Below are 22492 nucleotides of genomic sequence, written 5' to 3' on the forward strand. Positions count from 1 at the left end.
TCAATTGCCGTGTTCATGTTTGCTCATGTTTTTGTAATTGCTCAAGCACCTTGTGCTTTTTACACTTAAAAATATCGCGAAATACAATAATTTTGGGGGAAAATGTAAAGAGAAACAAGAAAATATCAAAAAAGCTCAATGTAGGTGCTTATATTTGGAAACCAATCCTATTGCCTAAAAAAGTACAAGCAAGGCCGGATCATCCTATTACTGCGATTTCTTCGAGTGCACATGGGGAGTTGACTTCTATGGCTTCCCTGGTGTGTCACCCACACATTATAATGATATATCGGCGATTACCAATGCGCAATAAGTGCCTCCAGTCAGTCGCTCCAAGCAGTTGCTGATTCATCGCCCGAAATCGTTCAAATGCTTCTCCCAATGGTTTCTGCCTTTCAGCGGGGGGCTTATCAATTGATTTGGTTTGGATAACAGGGCAATCGTATTCGTCGGATACGGATACAGTATCTTTCGATAAGTACTTGTGGTGGGTACCTTAACTCGTACTTTGCGCCGGCTGAAAAGGTCGAATGAAGCTGAATGAAGGACTTTTGTGGATGACAACAATAATTGCAAATAATGAATAAAGGAAGCTAATTTAAGAATATTTTAGACAGCTTTACAAGGGGACTCATCTCTGATAAATGATTTATAAAGTACTTATTGATATTTTGATAGAATACAATCATATCGTGATTTGGACAATATTATGAACTTATTTAAAATGCACAATTACCAAATCCCTCTTGTGTAATTGAAAACTCATCGTGCTGTCATGTTTTCTAAAATACATATCGATTTAAATTAGCGCTGAACATACTGCGCTGTCAATTTAGTTTATAGACACAAGTGTTAAATTTCATATAAAAACAAGGGTACATTATGAAAACTATTTTCCACTTATGATGAACACCGAATGGAAAACCGGTGATGACATTTATCAATAGTTTTCCGCGTATTTAAATTTTTTTTTTTCAAAAACCGCGTTGATTTCGATGTTGTCACTTTTATTATTTGTTGTTCGCCTGTCACCAATATATTTTATGTATTTTCGCGTTGCTGTCAAATGACAAACTCTAATTGCAAGTGGGACGAATTTTAATGAGTGTTTGCACAAACATATATGAAGGTACAGAGTGTGACAAGTTTGTAAGTTGTGTGCTAAAACAAGTCTCGACTAATTAACTTGAAATATCTGAAATAAATTTATTATAAATAACAAACTTCTAGTAGTATGGCAAAAAATCTAAATGCATTCTTCTAAATAAGAAATGTTTCTACCTTTGACATCGCGCTGCGTTGTTAGTGAAAAATGAATGACTTATTATCCAAGTCTGTTTGAGCTAATATTGCATCTTGCCATGCTGAACTACGAATCTGAAATGCGCTGTATTTGCATATACGAATTTCTATAAATTTTTTTTCACCTACCCAGCTATGACTATTTTCCGCTTTCCGCCCACAAAAACGCCCATCGCGATTCCAGGGCAGCGTTTTGCTTTATTCAACTTGACAAGTGAAGTGAGTGTGAATATTTTTTTTAGGTCACAACAACAGCAGCAACAAGAACAGGACCAGGACCAGAACTCCATCAGGAAACTCCAACTCCGAGTCCTGGACTCTGGAAACTCTTGCTACCTGGCGAAATAAATAAACCGAGAGGTAAAAAAAAATGAGGGGGAAAATGTACAAAAAAAGGAAAAAAACACACAGGAAAATACAAGAAATGGTTCGAATCCTTTTCCATCCTGTTCGCAATTGGGCTGAAGGGAGGGCGCGGAGCCGGTGGACGGTGGGAAATTGCAGTCAACATTTATTTCCGCAGTATGATGGAAAAATTCGAAAATAATTTGCGAGCCATAATTAAAAGGCGACAGCAGAAAAACTCGGGGAAATATGTGGAAAAGTTGAAGAGAAAAGCAGAAAAGGGTGATGGAATAGTGGGTTAGCTGGTTGGGGCGGAGCCAGTGTTTGGGGGGTAAAAAGAAAGTCAGTCCCTCAATGCTCTCAATCCGCTGGGGTCATAAACAATTCCAGCATAGACGAGTTTTCGATTTTCGCCTCAATTGGCAACATATGGTGAACAGACTCCCTGCGAGCAGCCAAAGGATCCCGCAGTTACCCGTTCCCATGATTTTCTTTCCGCAATGTATCCACACCAAAAGAAAAACGAAATAGTAGTTTCTAAAATAGGTCTGCAATTGTAATCTATAAGGATAAAATAATAATTGAACATTATAATGTCAAAAAAATATAATATATATTTTGGAGTATATTATTATTGTAATTTTTACAACTAAATCCATTTACTGCATGACTTAGAGGACTTTTTTAAGCTTCTAACTTATTTTAAACTTTTCATTTTATGAACTATTTTATTGGCGTAAGAAGTGAGGAAAAATGCAAAGAAATCACCAAATAGCCTGGGACTTAAAGTTTGTTACCTTTTTTAATAGTGTAGCTTGTGGGCGGGGCATCATTTGCATTTGTGACTGCGAATTGCGAATGCGAAAATTTAAAGTTTTCCCGATAAGAGGGTTGTAAAAGTACAAAAAGCGGGAAGCCTTGGAGTTGCTGCTGCTGCTGCAAAAAAAAAATGGCGACGTTTGCGTGGAAAGCGACATGAAAAGGGCGGCAGACAAAGGACGAAGACGCAGGCAGCAAACAAGAAAAATCGCTGCCGGCTTCTTGGGCGGTGGAAATTCGACTAGGGTCGGGGGTGATGGGAAAAGTGAAGGATGTAAATGGGGGGTGGGGCAGAACTTTACTTATACGACTTTTTCGCATTGTAGAACGCGCGGCATTTGCCAGAAGGTGCCAACACATTTTATTGTTGTACCCTAAACGATGAGGGTATCTTAAAAGTTTTGGAACAATAATTCCAAGATACATTCTTTATAAGCAGGTTTATGTTTAAAACAATCACATAATGCATTATTTTATATAGTCGCCATGAAAATAAAACTGCTCTTTCTATTTATTTTTCGCTCTAATTTTAATATAATATCAATATTAAAACATAAATATTTTTGAAAGTATATACTCTTTTCAAATAATTTGTTTGTTCATTTTGAAAAAGATTCCTATTTGATATGCAAACAATGTGGAAGAAATTCTAGACATGCTATGGGTAGGTTCAATTTTATTTATCTGTATTGAGGGTTCTTCAGTCAACTACAAAAGATTTCAGTATTTATTGAGGAGAGTGCAAACACATTTGCCTGACTTTTCCACATACTTACCCCACAAAAGGATGCTTTATTCAACCTTTCCCCCTGCGAGCAGAGTATACAAACTTCACTTGTGCAAAAGTCCTGCTCTCCTTTTCGTGTTTTATTGTTCGACGACTCGCCGCCCCGCACGTTTCCATCATCTGTTTTTTGGGGCAAAGCGCGGGGGTGGCACGTTTAGATCTACGACACACATTGGATGGGTGTATCGCACATGTCTCTATCTATAAAACGTCAACTTTATTTGCCCGACAACTGAGGCAAACAACATTCCAGCCAAATGGCAGGAACAGTACGGACCACAGTATGGTCCTTCATATGTAGACCGAATCCGACTCCGAACTCCATGGAGCATCCCTCGTTTCGCATTCACGTGTCCCACCCAGTTAGCAATAAAACCAGCTGTCAATTTGTTTATATTATAAAAAATAATTAGTCTGTATTCAGCGCCGAAGTCGACGACTCCATCATAGATGTATGTATTTATGTTTAAATGTATCGTATGGTATGTGTACGTAAGTTGAATTTTCCAGGTTGCACATTGCAATTTGGGTTGGGTTTGTTAGAATTTTGGTTGTGAGTGTGGGCGTTTTTGGGCTTTTGGTGATTATGTTTTTAATTTAAAGCATACGAGAGCGGGTTTCGTGGGTGATTAACTACGCTTGATAAGTGGAATAATAATTGTACGAAATATGTATGGATAATGCAATATAATTAGTGTGTTTGCATGGCTTAGACATTTCGCTTTGTTTATATGCTGATGACGCTGACTAAAAAGGCAATGAAGGAATGTCGATAATTATAATTATAGTTTGCTGATCGAATCGAAACGAACAAAATGCGTCACAAAATTTTATCTATTCCCGGATGGCACACAATTCGTTGCATGCCCCCGGGCGTCGTTCATTTTGCTTGCATTCATTATGTTTTGTATAATATGTTTGTTACGTTATTTATATAGAATATGCAATAGGTTTCCATAAAATCATCCATCGTTTCGCCGTTCCTTATAGTATATGTATCTCTGATAAATATATAATTTATTTATTTTCTTGTTGAATTTTCATATGCTTTCGTTTTCGTTTGGTTTCATTTCATTTTGTTCGTTTTTCGTTTTGTAACATAGTTTATTTAGGCAAAAATGGCAACAAAATTGTATGTTTAACATTTGTCTACTGTGCAAAAACCGTTTCGCTTTATAGTCATTGGTTCTTGTCGCTCTGTTTTCGTGATTAGTAGTAGATGTGTATAACTTTAGCTAACTAACAATTAATTTAAACATTTTGTAACTTATAATTGGCAATAAATCGTTTGAATAAGCAAACATTCAACATTTAGCATACTTGATCTTAAATCGACTGCCCGAACAGATAACCCAAACTAAACAATAAATAGCTATATGATATATGTATGTATATATTGAGTGTGTATATAAATACGTTTGCGTGTATATATAGTGTATGTATATAGATGTATCTCTGCATTGTAAAGTCATAGTGATTGTAGCCTGATTATGTTAATAATATATTTATGTTCAATATTTATAGATACAATAGTGACAGTCGAGATATATTTTTCACAAGCTTCGGGTACACCATCTTGGGATCCTTTGACTCAAAAGGATTTTATATGTATATCTCGACTATCCATCATTATGCTAGCTGGCAACTTAAGATATTTAAAGCCCCGTTTGAACTTATGCGTGTATTTAGTGAGTGAGTGAGTGATTGATTCGATTGATTTATAGCGTATTCAGTGGTTCGGATCGGTGTAAGACAGTAAAAACTCAATAATAAAAAATTGTAGAAATGGTGATATTTTAAAGATATGGGCTAGCCATATATTAAATACAGATGGGTCTAAAGATATGTGTACTTTACTTTATCGCAAAACCGTTGATTACTTTTTGCCAACGTTATTCATAATTTTATTTAAAGGAGTTTTAAACTGCCTTACACCAAACATGAAGTCCACTATTATGAGTTACTTAGGTAATTGGGTTAGTTATTAGATTACTTTAAAATTGCATGATTTCTTTTCCACCGTTTGGTTTCTTCGCGTGGTATATTTGTTTGGGTTTTGTGTTTGGTTTTTGTTGTGGCAGCCGTCGCCTAGTAAAAGTTAATCAGTCGCTATCAAAGATCCTCTATCCTTAAAACTCATCCTAGTCGTGGTTTTTTTCCTAAAACTGTATGATATTTTTCCTTTTTGGTTTGCGTTTGCTTGTTTCTGTTTGGCCATTTTGAATGCTGGACTAGCTCGGTTTTTTTGCGTGGTTCTTGGTGGGCGTTTTGGACATGGATGCCTTGGATGTCGTGTTGCTGTTTAAAAATCGCTGATCTCACCCTCAGTCTCTGGATAAGTGCAGGAAAATGGTGTCAAGAGCCAGTTGCAGAGGCCTTTGTTGTTGCCAGCCTGATCCTGTCGATGTCGCTTCTTGTGGCACTGCCTCTGGTAATTTCCAATGCCCGCCGATGTGACTGCTCCTGTTCCTGAAACGGTGATGCGATGCCGTTGACCCTTGGACATGCCGGACGCGAAGCTACTCTCATCCGAATCCCTAACGGTGGCCACACTGTGATAACCACTCTCCGCCCGACGGGATATGCCCGAATGTTTGGAAGTCCTCGGAGTGGAGTTGGAGTCATGACCACTATCATAGGCCTCGGAGCTGGTATTCAGGGGCAGCAGGGGAAGTCGCGATTGAGCAGCCAGGGGTAGGATGTTCGTGATCTCGTTCAGCTTGTGCTGTGCATCCTCCAGAGAATTTCCCTTGCCCACCGCCGCCGCCATGGATTTCTCATCCAATTCGCAAATATCATCGTGCTGTGGCGTGAATCTTTTCTCTCCTTTCTGCAGATTGGGATCGGATGCTCCGTCTGGCTGGCGGAGTAGAGCATAATCATCCATTCCTGCTATCTCCATGATGCCATTCAAACTGGGGAGTGACCCTTGACTTGGACTGTGTGACGGTTGCTTTGGCGGACTGGGTGTCAATCTGTAGGCTGGTTCACTGCAAACGCTACTCTGGCCCACGTTGAAGTGATAAACCGGCTCACTAAACACACTTCCAATATCCGTCCGGAAAAGTGCGGCGGAGGGCGTGACCTCTGCCATGGCCAGTTGGGAGGTGAAGATCTCGTGCAGGCGAGCCAGCTGATCAAATTGTTGTCTACGAAACGATGAAATATACAAAGGACACAAAAAAAAAATAGTATTATATATTATATTTTTAGATGCGAAAAGCTTAGATGAGCTTGTTATAAACAAGGTTCCAAAATTTTAATGCCCAGAAATATTTGATAAACTCACCTTGCTCTTTCGCCGCACTCGCTGAAAGATTCACAGGCCATGTTGAAGCTGGACACAAAGGATATGTTGTCGCAGTGACTCAGAGCTGATAGAGGATGTGCACTGGGATCGTGATCCCGATCTCTGGACATGGTCCTGGCGATCTCTTCCTCCGTAACTTGCAGGCCACAATCAATACTCCGTTGGGATGGATGATGCGAGGATGACGCTCGACTGGCCACCAGTTCAGCCTCATGAAGCTGTTCCCTGGACACATGCCGCGAGAGCATCCTGTGTAGATTATCCTGTGATATGTCCCTGGAGCCGAGGGGATCATCCAGTAATGGTAGAGCAGGGGGTACCTCTGACGGACCGCTGTCTTCGTCCTCGTCGCCATCCGGAGGAGCTGGATCCAGAAGAGGTAAACTCTCGAAGCACGGCTGATTCAGATCCAAGGAGGGTTCCGGATTGAATGCAGGTCTGTCTGGTAAATCCAGTGATTTCTGCTTCAACTGCGAGAGTTTCCAGTGCAAAGCAGTGGGGGAATTACTGGCGGACACCGTACTTTGGAAGACTTGCGTTGTCTGATTCTCAACCCACTGTCGAATCATGGTCTTCTTGTGGGCATCCATAAAACCATAGCCCTGTGTCTGACTTCCGCCGGCTGCTGGAAGATTGCAGGCTGTCAAGGATCTGCACGATTGCGACTTTGGACCATCCACCCATGTTTCGCATTGCTTCACATGATTCACCTCCCTCATTAGATGACGAGCTTCCGCTACCTTCGCCCTGGACACTCGTGGTCCATCGATCCACTGCTCTTCCGTTATTTTCCTCATTCCCGCTTCCAGCTGTTCGAGAGCTGCTCCCGGATGAGCTCTTCGCATGGGCGATCCCTTCGGCGAGGGCACCATCGACCCTTTGGACACCATGTGCCGGGGTATCGGTATAGGTGAACCCATTGCCTGTATCTGTGGCTGCTCGTGTGGAATCATTGGCGAGGAGCAGGCTCCCGCTCCCGCCTGACGTTTCAGACTGCCCGTGTGGCTTCCCGGAAGCTTTTTAGCTGAAATTGGAAAGTAAGCAAAAAATATGTGAATTATAAATAAGGGCTTTGATGGTAGCAATAGGTCAAAAGCAACCAACATCTTGGCCAAATAAATTCTATTGTATGTAAGCTGTCAGCTTAACTTTTAAATAATTTAAGTGTTTTACCTTTTTCCGCTGCCATGGCTTTTTTCATCATCATGGGACTGTTGGAAGCTGACTTCGAGGGGGGCTTCTCCAGCCCACTCCCTTTGAGGGCTTTACTCATCACCCCGCGATTATCCCCCGCAGTCAGCGATGGCAGATATACGGGCGGATGTTCCCCATCCGTGGCATCGTCATTGGGCCCCATATAGATGACAGTGTCGGCTGAGATTTCCGAGCTCGACGGATCCGCACCCGATCCCGCCGAGGAGCCGTTGCCGCCGAGTCCTTGGGCCAAGCCCACAGCCAAGGGCATGGGAACACGATGTTTCCTGCGACGCAGCCGATGAATTCTGGATGCGATTTGAATGGTGGAGAGTGCGTCCTGATAGCTCTGCTCTGGTCGCACATGGGCCACGATGGCCACATGGCAGGTAATGGGGGCCAGGCAGTCCTTGAGCAGCGGCGTCAGCGGGTGGTCCTTGTGTGGGGGATGCCTCTGGCCGGATAGTATCGCGAGCAGTATGTTACCGATCCCCGACAGCGGCAGTCCCCCGTTGCGATTCGCACACCCGCCCAGGTCGATGATATGTAAACGGCTCCGACCGCCAGCAACTGCACAGAGAGAAAATATTGAAAATATATTAAGTATATTTATGAAAGTAGTTTAACAATTTCAATTGTTAAAATTAAAAAAAAAACAAATTGGATTTATAGCTCTTAAAAATCAGTTGATAAAATGCTTAAGCATAACTGATATTTAGTTCCATTTCTCCATGTGTTTGCATAAGAGGCAAGTGGGTGGGAGTGGGTTTAAATGGGGGTGGCGCTGGGTGTTGGAGTGGAGGAAATGCGACACTTTAATGGCGCTGCCGTCTAGTGGTAGTGAAGCATTTAGCGGGCCACTTGAGTGGCAGCAGCAACAAAAGTGGCAGCAACAATAGCAATAACAAGGAAAAGGGAACACTTCGAAAGTCGAAGAATGAAATACTCTAGGTTATTCGAAAAAGGCTTAAAAAGGATTCTAGACTTCCACGTATGAAAATTAAAAAAGAAATGTATTGAAAAAGAAGAGTAGAAGGTAATCCTAAAGATACTGGCTAATAATTCGTTTTTGGAATATGATAATGCTGTTCAAAAATATTTAAATAAATATAATATGGATACAATTTCTTAAAGATGCATATTCAAGTTTTGGTAGCTGTACTGTATCTATACAATACATTGTAGTTGCCATATTTTATGATTTTTACAAGCTTTACTGCTCCAGAACTTAGACCAACACCCCAAATTTTGCAGGGCACGACAACAACAATGTGTTGGACACTTACCACCTCCCTTGCGGGACAGGCTGTACTGGTAGACGTGCAGCGTGAAGATGAGGGCGGACTCCAAGGGGGCGGCACATCCAGAACTCCCAGATGCCGTGGAACCGGAACTTTTTAAGCGTCCGGCGAGCGCTGAGTCGAGGAAAAGGGCCGCACGCTCGGCGGTGGGTGCACGTAGTTCCGTTGGACCGCCAAGGAAGTCGTCACGCAAATAAATCCCCGGGGAGTCGTCAGATTCTGTGTAGCCGTAGTCGGAGCCGGAGTTCCAGTATTGGGACCAAAAAAAAAGAAGCGGGGAGTGAATGAAAAGGGCATTAGGTTTTATGTGGGAATAAACGCCGTATTCTACGGGGATAAGGTGGGGGTGCTGTTCCGTTGATGATAAGAAGGTGGGGTTGGTGTCGGAACTGCTGCCCAGGTTAAGTTTATTCAAATTGGGCCAGTTACGACCCCGACCCGCCCCAGTCATCATCATCATTGTTTGGCCCAGGGGCAACATTATGCCACGCCCCCTGCAACCGCACACAGCGGAGCCATTTATTCTGCCGGCGATTCTGCCCGCTGGCATCTAACAGGTGGACCAGTTGCCAGTTACTAACTACCCGAAATTAAGGGAAAAGGCAAGTTAAACAAAGATCTGTTAAAGCGGGTAACTAGAAGCAAACACACCCAAAGAATATTAGCTTTTCTGAGTACTCGCTGGCCTTGGTTAATTAAGTCAACTTTTAATCTTGATTATATATATGTATTTAGGTCTTGATTATGTTTTTTGTACAAGTTAATCATTTTAAATAATAATGTAAAGAAGCATATAAAATTATATATATGAATCTGATGATTATAAAAAATCCTTCTTATGCTTAAGAATTTTCTAAAATCATTGTTTATTACAGCTGAGCATAAAAGTATCTCGAAGTGAGCAGTATAGCTATATGTATTTAAACTCAACTTAAATAACAAATAATAAAGACAACTACTTCTTACAAAGAAAGGAATGCCTTCAGCTTATAATGAATAGTGGCACATTTAGTAGTTGACCTGGAAACGTTGAGCTATGTACCCCCGATCCTGGCCAAAGACCCCTCCTGTCTGCCATATGCTTACCGGCTGCATGCGAGATGAGCAAATCCTGCGATAGGGCATCCGGCTTGGTGGCACTGACGCCCACGGCACTGACCCGCACCGAGAAGCGTGCTCCGCTCTTCTGCCGCCTCTCCTGGATGCCCTTGTACAGCCAGGCGATGGCGCAGGGTGCTGCTCCCAGGGAACACGCCACACCGCTGCCACTGGCACTGCCACTCCCACTACCACCGCCCAGTTCTCCCAACACCGTTTGGGCCTGGCCGGTGGCGGGATATCCCATGGCCAGCAGGCAGCCATCGGAACCTTCGAGCACGGCGGGTATCACTTCGCTCAGCGCCGATGCACACACATCCGACTGGAATATACGATGCACAGAGAGAAAATGTTAAAAGGTTGGGCATTTTTTTAAGAACTTAACTAAATGGTAATATATAGGAGTTTATAATAATGATGGTTTCAATGGGTATCAATAAGTAAATATAAATGATATAAGATATTTTCCAATTTCCTTCCTTACAAGCACCAAGCATTTTTCTTAGTGTTTATCGAAAACGAATAGGTGTGGAGTGGAGGTCAGTGGGTGGTGGCTAACAAGGCATACTAATGGGCTCTCTTTAATGGCTGGAATTGGGTTCGATTGCGGGGTTAATTCGATTGCTGATTAGATCCGATGGGGCAGGACAATACGCGTATGTGTTAATTCTATTGGGGGTATTTCTTTCGTTCGGTCTGAGGGATTGCCTTATGAGTGATTGCACTTGGAGGGTCATAAATCTTGAAAAGGAACTTTGCTTGCTATGTATTATGAAGATTGATTGTGGTATTTTGTGGTGACTTGTTATTCTGTGGAATTACTAACACCTCTTTTGTAATCTCTTAACAAGTTAAATGGCATAGCTTCGAGACAAAAAATCCAGACATTTATCGTTTGCACCAAATTATTCATATAATGCACAGATGTGCCCTTCTCACAAAAGGATTCCCACGGTCAATTTAACTTTTATAATTGCAACTCAATATTTACGTTAGGGACATTTTTCTGCAGACAAATAACATCGCGAGAAGTCTGGAAAGTTTTGTTGATTTTGAGAAAAGCAAAGTACACTGGCAAAGTGTTAACTCTCAGTTGCCGGAAGTTTTGTAGTTTTTTGTACATAATGAATGGTTTTATTGTCAATATTGTATTACCCTTATTATTATTAGGTGGGCCTTTTGTTTGTTTATCAAGAATTAATAGCTGTTAATAAGGGTTATTTGCCACCTAAATTATACTGTGTGTCAACAGTAACCAATCAAGTATTTAGTTTACTTGGTAACGGTTGCTCTTGTTTGTTATTATTTAAACAAATTTGCTATTTACATTTAAATAAATTAGAATTAATACTTTTAACTACATATTTTTCAAACGATTTTTAGAATATTTCAACTTGATTTAATTGATGTTATACTTATGATGTTTTATACCTATTTCTTAAACTTATTCTGGATCTAAGGATGCTTTAAATAAATTGGTTCAACATCCATGTGTGAACGTGCACTCCATTCAGATTTTCGTTAAGGTTGAAACTCACCTGCTTATCCTCGCCAGTGAAGAGGTTATCGAATGCAAACATTTTGGGAGCGGCCACCATGGGCGCCCGTTCCTGGGCAGCCTGGGGCGGCGGACACGCGGTTCTCGGATCGGTGAGCGTGACCTGTCGCTTCTTCTTGTCCAGGGCCATAAAGTCCGGCTCGGTTCCGCCGGAGTTCCTGTCCCGGTCCGCCACCCGCAGCATGACCTTCACCTTGCCCACTCCGTAGCACTCCCGGCTACTCAGGCGTCGGATGAGGGTCGGCGGCATCGGCGGCGGTGCCCGCTGCAATGCACCACAGAAGCCACCGTTGCGGGACATGTTTGACGTACTGGTGGTGGCCATGGTTCCTTGACTATTGTTCGCCACAGTTGGCGGTGGAAGTTTATTGCTGGAAGCACTTGCGTTTCCTTTTGTGGGGAGGGGTAACGAATAAAATTGGGAGTTAATAAGAGGCCCAAATCCTGGCTTTTGTTTTATGTCTGGGGATCTTAAAATGCAATCGTCACTCCCCATAAACTTTGTTTGTTTTTTGGGGGTTTTATGGTTCTTTAAATAGTTGCTGGGCCTGTCATAAATTGCGATTTCGGTTCGGCCCGATGGGCATAAGTTATTTGGTCCTGCCGCCAAGAAGGGTCCTTGCCCTTCGGTAATGGCCATAACACTTTCGCTTTATGGTTATGGGCCATCTGTTTATTGGGCATATGCTTCACTGTACTATCATCACTATCACGCTCGCACTGTCACTGTCACTAAGCTCGTGTTTTATTCACTTGTAGCATCTTGTGCATAAAATCAAATTTATGTTGAATTTGCTTGGGCTTTTATGGTGGGAAATTATGCGCTTCGTTGTCTTTCTAGTGTTCTTTTGGGACTGTCGTATTTCACATCAGTTTAATTCTATTTGAAAAGTTTATGTACACGCTTTTAAGTTCCTTTCGGTCATTAAAAAAAGTTTTAAGCCCAGACTTTTAACAATTTTCAGTTCTTTGTTGGAGCTATAAAGTGTTTTAGAGGTTTTGCATTCTATTACCGAAAACATTAGGACTTTAGTTACAGTATTAATTAAAAAATTAATTAAAAACTTTTCTATGATTACTGTTAGAATTGATTATATATTTAAATGTGGTTTAATTTCTAATACCTTAAATTTAAATTTGTTATAGTCACACAATATTTCTGGTAAAGGTTCCGTTGCTTTTGCAAAGCTTTATTAACTTTTAAATTTTTATTTTTTTATTCTTGAGTTTAATTAAGTTATTATTTCATTTCTCTGAGGAACTGTCTGAACATCTTTAAAATGTTCCTTTGGGATGGGCTTTCTAAGGCGTGTCACTCAAACTTAGATATCGGAATGGCATGCTTTTGGGGCATGCTTCTTATCGTGCTTGTTATGTTTTATATCACTGAAATTATTAACTTTACTTGTTGTGCTGAACTTTACATATATTTGAGATATTCATGCAAATTCCACTGGATTTCTTCATTTTTACTTGTCAGTCGCGGGCCGTGACATTTCTTCAATGCCTTCATTATTATTATTTCAATTTGACTGGGGAAAACGTGACGTTTTTGCAACGTCTTTCATTAATATTGTCCCCCGATTCCCAGCCCCAATTTCCCCATTCCATACACGCTGGCCTCTTCTGTATTGCCATTCCATTGCCATCCCCTTTGAATGACAGGCAACAACTTCGGGTCGGTTCAACTTCATTTTTCAGGCTACGCGCACCTGCCAACTGGAGGGAACTTCTTCGGCAGCTTTTCCATTCTTTTATATGGGTTTGTCCCTTACTTTTTTTTTGCCTGCCCGGTTTCAGTTCGCTTTTTATTGGAGGACTGGCGTCGTCCACCTTTTGAGTTTTAGCTTTGGCTTTTCACACAAATCGATTGGCAATGCCTTCTAATTGTACACGACGCACAATAGGGGAGTCTAGCTGAAGTCAGGGGTTAAGGGTCCTGCGGGGTAGCGGGTAGGCGGGGGTTAAGGGATTTCCCTTTTGGCACAACACACACACACAAGCACACTGGCACGCAAACACACACGAAACAGGAACAAACACAAACCCTTTTTTTATGACTGGCAATTTCTCGCTGTTGATTTCATCTTTGGCTCAACTCCTTCGACTTTCCAAATTGCCTTGATTTCCTCGCACATGATTTATACTTTATATTCAACACACTGGGATTTTCCCCGATTCTCAGCGAGCTTTGTTGTTTTTCTTTTGTATTGGCTTGTCACTTTAGCGAATAATAAATAAAAAACCCGCCAGGCGCGAAAGCCAAACGCGTGCCGATTGCGTTGGCATTACAATGGCAACTGAAGTCGGGTTTTTGGTTTCGGTTTTGGTCTTCGGTCTGGGCCTGAATTTCCCAAGAGTTTTCCGCCTCTCTTTGGCGCAGGCGTGCCAGAAGAAAGAGCGAATCGCGTATGGTAACGCCACATTGCTGACCCCAAGGGTAGTCGGACTTTCACTCTTTCACTCTCTTTCGGAAAATCTCTTGCTTTCGGCCAACGACAGTGGCTTTGAGGCTCAGGTAAACAAAATCAGCGAGGCTAAAACAAAAGGAACAGCGTAAATGATGTTTATATTGTAGACGTCAAAATGCTCACTGGCCAGGAACATTAAAATAGAGTGATACCTCGTCTTTACTAGAAGATGTCCATGGTCACTCGATCTTTAAACGCTAGTAACCATTATTTCTTTACCTTAAAACAATAATGTAATGTATTATACAAAAAATATGTTTTACTTAAAAAAAAAAAAAATTTATAAAGTATGGTCTCATTGTTAAATATTTTTAAACACTATTACTAAACTATTAAAAGAATATATAGCTTAAGAAATAGATAACAAAATCTTTTTTATAAATACTTAAAAGTTGGTTATCCCCAAAAATTGAGTTAAAAGTGCAGGCGTTAGCATTCAAAGATTGAAATCCATAGCTTTTACCGCCTCTGGGATGCAACAGTACAAATACAATATACCTTTTTTCTGCGTGAGTACCTGGAATAAAAGGAATATGGACATGGTGATAGTTGAGCTGCTGGAGCGTCACTTAAGTGCCGCTTGGAGTTTCTGCTGATGGAGGGGGCTTTTTCAGGGGGCAGAGTGGGCGTGAGGTGATGATGGGGCTTTTCGTGGATGGGGATGGGTGAGTGGTGGGCAGAGGGGCCAAATGCAAACGATGTGTTTTTAAGTTCGCTTACATTTGGCAGGCTCGTGAAGGAGCTGTTGAGTGTGTGTTCGGGTTTAAAAGCATGTGTGCACCGGAATGGATGGGGCTTGCACGGATTTACCTCTACTTTTTTTCCATTTTTTTTCACCAAGTGGACAACGGTAACGGGTCAATTAAAGTGGACCCGGCTGATTGTTATTAAGGTGGCTGCGGGAAAAGGGCTGTAATCCAATCCGTTTTAAGGTGTTTCGCTACTAATTATCTTAATACTTAAGGGAAATTCCGTGAAAATCGTTTTTCCGCATCGAGCAAATCAAATTGTATGCAATCCAAGCGCCAAAGAAAATAAAACGCAAGCAAATAAACGAAACAAAGCTCAAGTTCGGTGAATGGAGATAAAAAGTTTGAGAAGCACTTGCGTACAGTTTGGAGGCTAGCTGCGGCGCCATCTGGCGGGCGAACATAACGTGGCAACGCCAACGGCGTTGTAGTTTGAATCTTGAGTTCATTAACATGCAATGAAAATAAGAAATCGTTAAACTATATTTAACATAAAAGTTCCTGCTTATCTGTACTACTGTTTAATATATTTTCATGATATGCTTTTATATATAATTTCAATCCAAGTATTGTCATAATTATCACTATAGCTTATATTATTTTTTATTTTTAGCGTAAGCTGAAAATACTTAGCATGATATTTATTTTTCCAGTAAAATATATATTATATCTATAAATTCTTATCAACAATATTGCGCTGCTGTTCATATTGCGCTGTTGTCATAATTATCACTATAGCTTATATTATTTTTTATTTTTAGCGTAAGCTGAAAATACTTAGCATGATATTTATTTTTCCAGTAAAATATATATTATATCTATAAATTCTTATCAACAATATTGCGCTGCTGTTCAGACTGCAGCATAGGAATTCACATTTAGTGCATTATAAACGTTCGTCTAAAGAGGTTCAATTTGCTAAGCATGTTCCAGCTGAAAGTTCTCCTATATTACGCAATTATCGCAATAGTTATAAATGCATCACCTTCAGGATGCGAGGAGACAGATCGTGTCGAAGCCTCGAAGCGCTGATGCCATTGATCGGTCACATTGCCCAGCACCAGGAACAGTGGAAAACCTGCAAGTTGCAAGAAATACAGGCCCAACAGAGGGATATTGAAAAAGAAATTGAAAGCCAGAAGACATCGCTAACGGAATCGTGGAAGAAGATCATTGCAGAGGATATCGAGAACAGAACCAATAGGTCAGAACTTAAGATGGAGGGTCAACTATCTGACCTACAGGAAGCATTGACTAGTATAACGACGTCGCTGAAGAATATGTCTGCGAAAATAAATATTTTACATAGGTTCAAGCGAATCGGATCGAGATATTTGCACATCGAAGACATAGTCCAACAAAATTGGACCAGTGCTTTGAGCGCATGTCAAAAGATGGGAGGTAATCTAGCCTCAATTATAAATGAAGCAGACTTTAATGCTATCGTTTCGCAACTAAGCAAAGACAACACTTATATGATTGGCATTAGTGATCTGGCTGAAAAGGGCGTTTTCATATCTGTGTCCTCCGGAAAGAGAGCACCTTTTTTGAAATGGAATCCTGGAGAGCCACTATACGAACATGTAGATCAGCGTTGCGTTTCTATACATAACGGTGGCATGTGGGTTGCTTCTTGTACTTCTGATTTCAAATACATTTGCGAGGCAAATGAAAATGTATAGTAAACAGATATATATAAATATATGTACACATATGTTAAGACTTGCAATGTGAAACATACAAAAAGAAATCCATCTTGTACAGATAATTCGTTAAACTTTTATTTAGCCATTGATGTTTTGTGTTTTTAACATTATATACTTGAGTATCATTTTAATCTTCATTTTTTTTTGTTGCATTTCGAGTGCTTCGCACATTCTATTTAATGACAAATCGTGTGCGAAATGTGCAATATGAAATTGGAATAAATTGCCTACTTGAAAATGCGTTTGTGATGAAAATCATGTACCACGTATATATCGTTAATCGGTATCAGGATCGATATCTCTATCGATAACTAAGGCTAGCTCGCAGTGAGTGTTTCGAGTGTTTTGTGTGAGTGTATAACGCATCGTTCGCTTAAAGACCTAGACTTAAGACTAAACAAACAATTTGAAACAAACAGCCTAGATGGAAAACATACTTCTCGTACATCAGGTAGAAACAACATCAGAGATAAGAATTACTCATCTATAGGAGTAATAATCCTATGAGCTGGGTGTGGAGAGGGGATGGGGGAGATTCGTTGCTTGGTAAACTTTGTCACGCGTTAAGGTCCTTGAAACAGAAAATAATACAATACACATAAGATATGCAGTTTGCCATGAGTTGGGTTGAGATAAGCAAATCGGTATTCGGGTTGGACTGGATCGCCTAGTGGGATGGTGCCCCATACGAGCTGCTGGGAGCAGAGGGTGCGGGCGGGGCAGCTGGAGCTCCGTACTCGGGCGCTGGAGGCGCCACACTGTTGGGATAGGGTCCGGTCTCCTCCTTCTGGGTCTTGTAGCGGATGAAGTACACCTCCGGCTTGCTGGGTTGGGTGGGAGCTGGCGTTGGGATAATGATCTCCGGCTGCTCCTCCGGCTTCTTGACTAGCACGTACACCAGGGTCTTCTCTTCGTTCTGTGGGAACTGCGGTATTACAGGGGCGGTCGGTACTGGTGGAGATGGCGCCTTGATGAAGACGATCTTGTAGTGCTTCTGCGGAGGTGGCACGTAAAGGGGTTTCCTGGGAAAATATTTAAAAATGTATTTAAATAAAGGTTCTGCTATATCTGTATTTAAGGAATTTCTTAGGAATTCTATGGGTAAAGTAAGACACCACATCCTCATATAACGCAACTTTTTTTGCTTCCGGCTTGTAAAAATTTACATACTGAATAAAAAAATTTCAATTACACACGGCCAGGCTGGAATGACTTTCCACACTTCCTATAACCTTGCCTTGTTGAACGAACAAATACCGCGATGCGGGAGAAAGGAGTTTCTCTTTGAGGTGCATGCAAATGGCATGCCCATAAATGGTGACCTCCCGAAAATGGTGACCTCCCGACAACGTTGAACCCACTGCAGCTGCTTGTCAGTTTTACTAATCAGATGAAGATGATGACTATTGTGACGATGACAGCGATTGTCACAACAACCGCCTCGAGACGAGGGTTTACATAAAGCTACCTATGGTAATCGAGTTCCTGTCCCTCTGCGCCTGATAATTTGCTTGGAAATGGTACTGAGATATATACGAGTACAAGTGCTGCGGCGAGCTTAGGTAACGTTTTAGTCACGGTTTGGCGGTCTGCAAAGCCATATCATTCCCCTCTCGTGGTAATTAACATCGCTTCCAACTCCAATTGAAAACAGACAGAAGACGACAGAAAACATTGTATCAGCGAAAAGAGAGGAAAGTTGGATGGCTTTCGTTTTCGCGGGTATTAAATAATGTTCCTCCTCCGTTTAAGCGACCCTCTAAATACCCTGGAAATGTGGCAACAGCTGTGGAAAAGGGCCCTGAGCTGGATTAGATGATTGCCGGCTGGTCTCTTGCAACATTTGTCTAGTTATTATCTTTGGGAGTTGACGGCACTGCCTGGTTTACGCCGATGAATTGTGAGAGAATCTGCATAAGTGCCTTGGATTATATACTCATAACACAACAATGTGTTTTTTCCCCATATTTTTCCAATCTTAAGTGGAACAAGACAAATAAAGCGAGATCGTTTGTAACCGCTCACAATCACGCAAGTCGAAAAAAAAGTGTGCTGGATAAGGGGTGTGAATAATTTGAACTGATTACGTTGTGAAATGAAAAAAACCGCAGGATGTACGTTTATATTGTACGGCTTATCAGAAGAAATTCTCGATTGTTCACTCACTCACTGTGTTGGGAGTGTAGTGCGATTTCTATTTTGTGAAACTATGCAAAATAAATAATTTTACTATTACTTAAACTCTTAAATACGTATCTTTTGTGATTAAACTGAATGTGTCTAAAATAACATTTTTAAAGATTTTTTCCATTTTTAGGTCTGATATAATTATCATCTAGTATAGACAAAAATTTTAAACGAGTATGCATAGATCCTTTTCCGGAACTTGGTTGAAGAATAGGTTTATTGGGAACCCTATTCTACTCGCGATCTTTGGAACTTATGTTGGCTTAGAGGATCCTTGATCCTGCCACTCACCTGGGTGCCTGGTATTCCGGCTCTGGTGGAGGTACATGGACGTAGACGTGCTTGTGAATCACCGGCGCCTGCTGGGGAGGTCCGTACTGGGGCGCAGGGGCGCCGTAGCCTCCGCTGGGTCCACTTGGCTGGTAGCTGCTGGAGGGGGGCGCACTGTACGAGTCACGAGGCGGCTCTGGACGAGCGGCCACCAGGGCAGCCAGGGCCATGAGGACCACTAACTGCGAACGAGATCGGAGGAGAACACACCATTAAGCGATGTCCATCACGGCCACTTGGTCGGTTTGGTCACAAGATCATACCACACAACTGGAATGCATTTTCGGGTGGCTTATTTCGGGTATATCCGTTTCGGGTTTTGTCACTGCTCCAGGTGGCTAGGTGCTACTGGCTGTTACTGGTTACTGGTTACTGGCAATGTGGTGCTGCTTCGACGCGGAACCTCTTACTGCATGCCACAACGATTGTTGCAGTTTCTTTTATAGCAGCGCAGCGCGTGAAATAAAAATTAAGTAAAATTCAAGACGACGATCAAGACCGCTGCTGCTTTAGCCGCCTCAGCTGCCTCAGCTGCTGCCGCAGTCGACCGAGCAGTCGGCCAAGTTGGCTGAGCAGTTGGCAAAGAGCGGCAGCAGCATGTAGCCATGAAGAAATTGAAATGTTTAAGCCAAGTCCAAAGTTTGGCCAGTCATGATCTGGTGGGGAAACTGAGGCTGCAGCTCCTGGCTGCGATGCAAACGGCGACCGCAAAGCCAACCGAAACTGCAACGTCTGCTGACCGTTTCTTGGCTTTGGCTTTCCTCCTTCGATTAACTACTTCTTTTTCGTGGTTTTTCGAGCATGTGGTTGGTTGTTTTTTTTTTTCTGTTTTTCTGCCCAACTAGGATTATTTTCATGGGGAAAATAAGGAACCTGAAAGGTGCAGTGTATGTATGTAAAATAAAGCTTGAGGCAGCAAGGCCATCAAATAGTTTTTTATGGTTTTTATTTCTGAAGACACTTAGCTGCTGGAATGTAGCTTATTTCAAGGGTCCATTATTTTCAAGGCAAGAAAATAAAAGCCTTTTTTGCGGTAACCTCAGCTTTAACGATTTCCTGCTTAATTTAAGAATATCTGAGAATATCTGTTCTCTTATTATTAATTTATCACGCCTTTTGTTCTTTTATCATTAAAAGAAAATGCCTCTCTTAGCTTAGATAGTTTAATTATTAAAGGCAAGTCATATTTTGTAATATTTAATTTATAAATATGTCTTGTGCATTTTTTTCCCTCGCCCATTTAAAACATTTGTATAGATTCGCTGTAGAGTACAACTCCTTCGAACTGATTGCCAAAGAAACATGGTTTTTCCTAAAATCTCTGATTTCTGTTATTTATATATAAATATATATATATATGTGCTTTATTATATATATGTAGCTAATGTGTGTAAATTGTTATTTTGGTCATTTAGAGGATCCAATCGCAGTGGACTCGTAACCAAGTCTGGACTCTGGATCGGATCGTGTGGCACGATTCACTTTCAATTTCAATGAATGTGGATTCACTCTCATTTAGCCAGCCGTTTTGGGGAATGGGTTGGTATAGTATGGTATGGTATGGTTTGGGATCAGATGGGATGGGGCTAAGCTTTGTTTTGTGCTCTGGAGTGGGACTGAATCTGGTGTTGGTTTTATTTCATTTCTTCATGCTCTTTCGGCCTTTTGTTAGCCAGCTTCTTTCGGTGTTTTGGGTTGTGTTGTGTGTTGGCTTGAGTTGACTTGGCCTGGCTTGTTGTTATTATTATTGTTACTGTTATTGTTATTGTTTTACTGGCTATGTTGCTTTTGTAATTGCTGTCCGCGTTTTGGACACGAAGCTTCATAATGAGCTTCACGCTCTTGTTGGGTCGACCCATCTGTACAGGCATTTTATTTAATTTTTCTCCTCTGGTTTTTTTGTTTTTGCAATATTTTGAATTTCTTCAATTTGTTTTTTTTTTTATCTCTGGCAAGTTTTAGTGTTGTTTTTGGGTTGCTTTTCTTATTTAATAATTTACGCCCCGGCCATGACAATTAGCGTTAGAGAAGAGTGATGGATAAAATTATGATTGGCAAAATGTTTTGCAACTTTTCCATGGCTCATAGCCCCCAAAGTAATAGCTAGCTTTTTTCCTGATTTATGCACATAATCTATAAATGGCAATCAGCATTTTTGCATCGGTTGCAAGCGATCCTTGGCCGCATTTTGGGGCCACTCCTGCACAATCGCTGCCGGAATTTTGCTTTATGAAATGGCATAATCAGTGACGACCAGTGGCGCCAAACGGAGGACGACACCGTAAACCGTAGACCCAGGCACCGAGTAAGATACCCAGCAGCAGTATTGCAACTGCAACTTGCAACAGTTGGAGAGACTCAACTGGAGGAGAGTCACAGAGACAGAGACTGTCACTTTTCCTCTATGGCATCATTTATAATGCCGTTAGCCAAATGGCAGGTTGTGTTGATTTTGTTGTTCATCTGCAGCAGCGGCTGCACTTGCTCCCCTGTCCACGGATTGCATTTCCTTAATTTTCCACGCTCATCTTTCACATTCAAACCCATCGTCATCATCATCATTCGTTGGTCGCGGTAAAATATGCTGAATTCACAAAGATGGAACAGGTGCAGGTTCATCAGTGGTTACGCCGCGTCCTAGGGCAATTTTTGGAGTTTTTCCGGTGCAAATATTTCCGCAATTTATGCCTCGAGGCACCCTTGACCCATTATTTTTGCCAGAAGATAATATAGATATTTTTTAGAGAAATGTAAAAGTATATAGCTGAAATACAGCTTGAGAAATGCGAACATTGCATTTATACCATTAATTGTGCTTAAAACTAATGCATCAACTTTATTGGTATTTTGTAACGTAACCAAGGATCGTAAAAGATTAACTTCATAATGAACTGAAATTAAAGAAAATAAATAATTACAAAGCTATCTTAATGGTGAACACGAAAGTATGGCCAATCCGAATAATTAAATAGGAACATAAAAATGTTTCTTATGACGCTGTGAGACTAACGAAAAATTGGGATCTCAAATATTAAATATAAATTTTAGATTTCACATAAGTGACTTGTTCCAGTGTTTGTTCAATAAATATTTAATGACTACTGGTGGAATAAACATGATACACGTGTAAAAAAGTCTCTGTGATTTTTATAAAAATAATATATATTTGAGATTGCACTTTAATGTAAGATATATATCCTGCAGATACATTGCCCACTTTGAAGTACATGGATATGTACTGTTGAAATCATACTTGGTGATATTATTATTATTGTTGAACGCTGTATGAGCTACAGGCTGGGCACTGGCTGATATTACTTACGTCATTTTCCAAC

The 22492-nt window shown here is 41.2% G+C and overlaps 3 protein-coding genes across 5 annotated transcripts; 1 reads left to right on the forward strand and 2 right to left on the reverse strand.

The window, feature by feature from the left end:
- Positions 1-3642: 3642 nt before the first annotated feature.
- Positions 3643-14213, reverse strand: CG14535 (uncharacterized protein). Of its 2 annotated transcripts, none has more exons than NM_001298797.1 (7): positions 13762-14213; positions 11695-12104; positions 10145-10478; positions 9044-9277; positions 7737-8327; positions 6543-7587; positions 3643-6402 (listed from the first exon to the last, which is right to left on the reverse strand). In NM_001298797.1, the coding sequence occupies exons 2-7, from the start codon at positions 12037-12039 to the stop codon at positions 5556-5558; spliced, it is 3396 nt and encodes a 1131-aa protein (NP_001285726.1). In that variant the 5' UTR covers positions 12040-12104; positions 13762-14213; the 3' UTR covers positions 3643-5555. The 2 variants fall into 2 exon arrangements, with proteins under 2 accessions (NP_001285726.1, NP_609156.1); NM_135312.2 differs by having other exon boundaries at positions 13762-13993.
- Positions 14214-15814: 1601 nt separating this feature from the next.
- Positions 15815-18858, forward strand: lectin-28C. 2 transcript variants are annotated; one of them, NM_001298798.1, is given in 1 exon segment: positions 15815-18858. In NM_001298798.1, a coding segment is annotated over 1 exon segment (758 nt). In that variant the 5' UTR covers positions 15815-15858; the 3' UTR covers positions 16617-18858.
- TwdlE (TweedleE) lies at positions 16695-19577 on the reverse strand. The gene is made up of 3 exons (NM_135313.3): positions 19421-19577; positions 19119-19339; positions 16695-17662 (listed from the first exon to the last, which is right to left on the reverse strand). Exons 1-3 carry the CDS (start codon positions 19436-19438, stop codon positions 17308-17310), a joined length of 594 nt encoding a protein of 197 aa, NP_609157.3. The 5' UTR covers positions 19439-19577; the 3' UTR covers positions 16695-17307.
- Between the last annotated feature and the right edge of the window lie 2915 nt (positions 19578-22492).

This window comes from Drosophila melanogaster, chromosome 2L (genome assembly GCF_000001215.4).
Source record: "Drosophila melanogaster chromosome 2L".
NCBI classification, from domain to species: Eukaryota; Metazoa; Arthropoda; class Insecta; order Diptera; family Drosophilidae; genus Drosophila; species Drosophila melanogaster.